The sequence below is a fragment of the Meleagris gallopavo genome, chromosome 19 (assembly GCF_000146605.3).
Source record: "Meleagris gallopavo isolate NT-WF06-2002-E0010 breed Aviagen turkey brand Nicholas breeding stock chromosome 19, Turkey_5.1, whole genome shotgun sequence".
Classification (NCBI taxonomy): domain Eukaryota; kingdom Metazoa; phylum Chordata; class Aves; order Galliformes; family Phasianidae; genus Meleagris; species Meleagris gallopavo.
Window position 1 is genome coordinate 2,320,501 of NC_015029.2, and position 2,242 is coordinate 2,322,742.

At 60.7% G+C, this 2,242-nt stretch overlaps 1 protein-coding gene across 1 annotated transcript in view; it reads left to right on the forward strand.

Annotated features, from left to right (window-relative positions):
- Nucleotides 1–2,219, forward strand: part of STXBP1 (syntaxin binding protein 1) — a 7,117-nt gene extending 4,898 nt beyond the window's left edge. The window contains exons 16-18 of the mRNA XM_010720799.3: nt 159–244; nt 346–500; nt 1,329–2,219. Of these exons, the coding sequence (XP_010719101.1) occupies nt 159–244; nt 346–500; nt 1,329–1,438 (351 nt within the window). The 3' untranslated portion in view covers nt 1,439–2,219. The remainder of the gene's footprint in view (nt 1–158; nt 245–345; nt 501–1,328) is intronic.
- The last annotated feature ends 23 nt before the right edge of the window (nt 2,220–2,242 follow it).

Genomic DNA, 2,242 nt, shown 5'->3' on the forward strand with positions numbered 1-2,242 from the left:
CCCCAGAGCTCGCTCCCAGATCAGAGCTGAACCCAGCCCCACTGCACCAATGGGACTTTGCCTGCTTAGTGTCAGTGCTGCAGGGGCCTGGGGGTAGGGCCACCAAGGGCTGAGGATGGGGACACTTGGCCGAACCCTACGGGGCCGTATCCCTGCAGGATGCCATCGAGGACAAGCTGGACACCAAGCACTACCCGTACATCTCCACCCGCTCCTCCGCCTCCTTCAGCACCACGGCTGTCAGGTGGGTCCCCCTGGTGCCATCATCCATGAGCAGGGAGGCTGTGACACATCACCCCTTCCTGTGCCTCGGTTTCCTTTCCTAACCCCTCTCTCCATCTCTAGTGCCCGCTACGGCCACTGGCACAAGAACAAGGCCCCCGGCGAGTACCGCAGCGGCCCCCGCCTCATCATCTTCATCCTGGGGGGGGTGAGCATGAACGAGATGCGCTGCGCCTATGAGGTGACGCAAGCCAGCGGCAAGTGGGAGGTGCTAATAGGTGAGTGGGGGTCCTGCCCTACTCCCCGCTGCTCATCCCACTCTCACCCTGCAGCATCGGCCTCCAGGTGACCACGTGAGCAGGGCAAGGGGGTCCTGCTGGTGGCACCCCCCCACCCCCCGCCTCGTGCTGCCCCTCTCTTTGTCCCTTTGTATCCCCCTGGTGAGTTTTGTTGCCTGAAGCACGGGCAGAGCTGGTGGAGGAAGAGGGCGTTTTGCAGCTTGAGTTGCTCCTGTTGCAAGAGCTGTTGTGTGGACGTCGTGGGGGTTGTTGCAAGGAGAAATGGCTGTACAAGCAGGCACACGAACCGCGGTGTGTGCTGTGTGTGCAGTTGGGCATGCACTATGTGCAGCAGGCTGTGCTCACCTGTGCAACACAGCACCTACCACGTGTACAGCAGGGCATGCACCGTGTGTGCAGTGAGACACGCTGCGCAAGCAGTGGGGCATGCAGGATGTGCAGTGCACGTACAGTGCCCTCCCAACACCCTCTGCCCAGCACTGTGGGTGCAGCCATGGCTCAGGCATCCAGCACCATAGCACAGCAGGACCGTGGACTGGGACGGCCCCCCAGGTCTCAAAGGGGAGCGGGGCAGACCCAGGCCAGGTGGGGGCAGCTCCTCGTTGCCCCCATCCATGTACCAACCCCTTCCACATCTCACCCATCTCATCCCACACCGCTCCGCGACCGACCCCGCGTGCTCTGGGCGGGCAGCACGTCCTTTGTCTGCACCCCAAAAACAAAACCCACACCTGAGCCCCCCGGCCCGGTGCATGCTGCTCCCCCTGGGGCACGGCCGGGCCGTCAGCCCACTCTGTTCTCCCGCAGGTTCTACTCACATTCTCACTCCCACCAAATTTCTCATGGACCTGAGGCACCCCGACTTCAGGGACTCCACTAGGGTCTCATTTGAGGATCAGGCTCCAGCAATGGAGTGAGCCCAAGCAACCAAGTAAAGGCAGCCAACTAACGAAAAAAGAAACTCTTCCTCCCTGAAGGGCTTTCTTTGATTCTTCCGTTCTTTCGTTATAATTCTGGTTTTTTGCTTTTTCCTTTTGATGATTTTGATTTTTGGATGAGAAAATGCTTGCAGTTCTCACCGCTGCCATGCCTGGCCCTGCAGCCCCTCCATGCCATGTGCTCCCCATAGTGCAGATGGGCTCCCCCTGCTCGGGGAGGTGCGGAGCGATGTCCTCGTGCTCAGGGAGAGATGGGTGTGAGCCCTTGGTTCTGTAGGAAACGATGGGTTTGTTGGATTCTTTGTGCCCTGTGATGGGACCGTGTGTGGTCCCCAGCGGGGTATACGGGGACGGTGACATTCCTGCTCCATGTCCCAGCATCGTGCAGCCCCCAGGCAAAGTGGGAACGTGGGGACACCCAGGGAAGGGACCGGGGGGGCAGCCGTGAAGGAGTGGGGCTGTGGCAGGCAGGACCTTCCCACCCCTCTCCTCCTCTCCAACCTCTCTTAACCCCTTCTACCCAGGGATGCTCATCCCACTGAGCCCCCCCTTGCAGTGCAGTATCCCCCCCAGTGCCTGTGGTGGCATTCAGTAGGATCTACTGCATGCGGGCAGAGGACAGGAGGGTCTTCATCATCTCACCCCCCAACTCCATCCATCCCCTCATCCCTCCCACCCCCTCCCTTTCCCCATTCCAAGCCCCCATGGGTGTCCATCTCTCTGCAAGCATTTCCAGGTAAGACCTCGCTTGGCATGGGATTGGACCAGGGACCCCATGGGGAG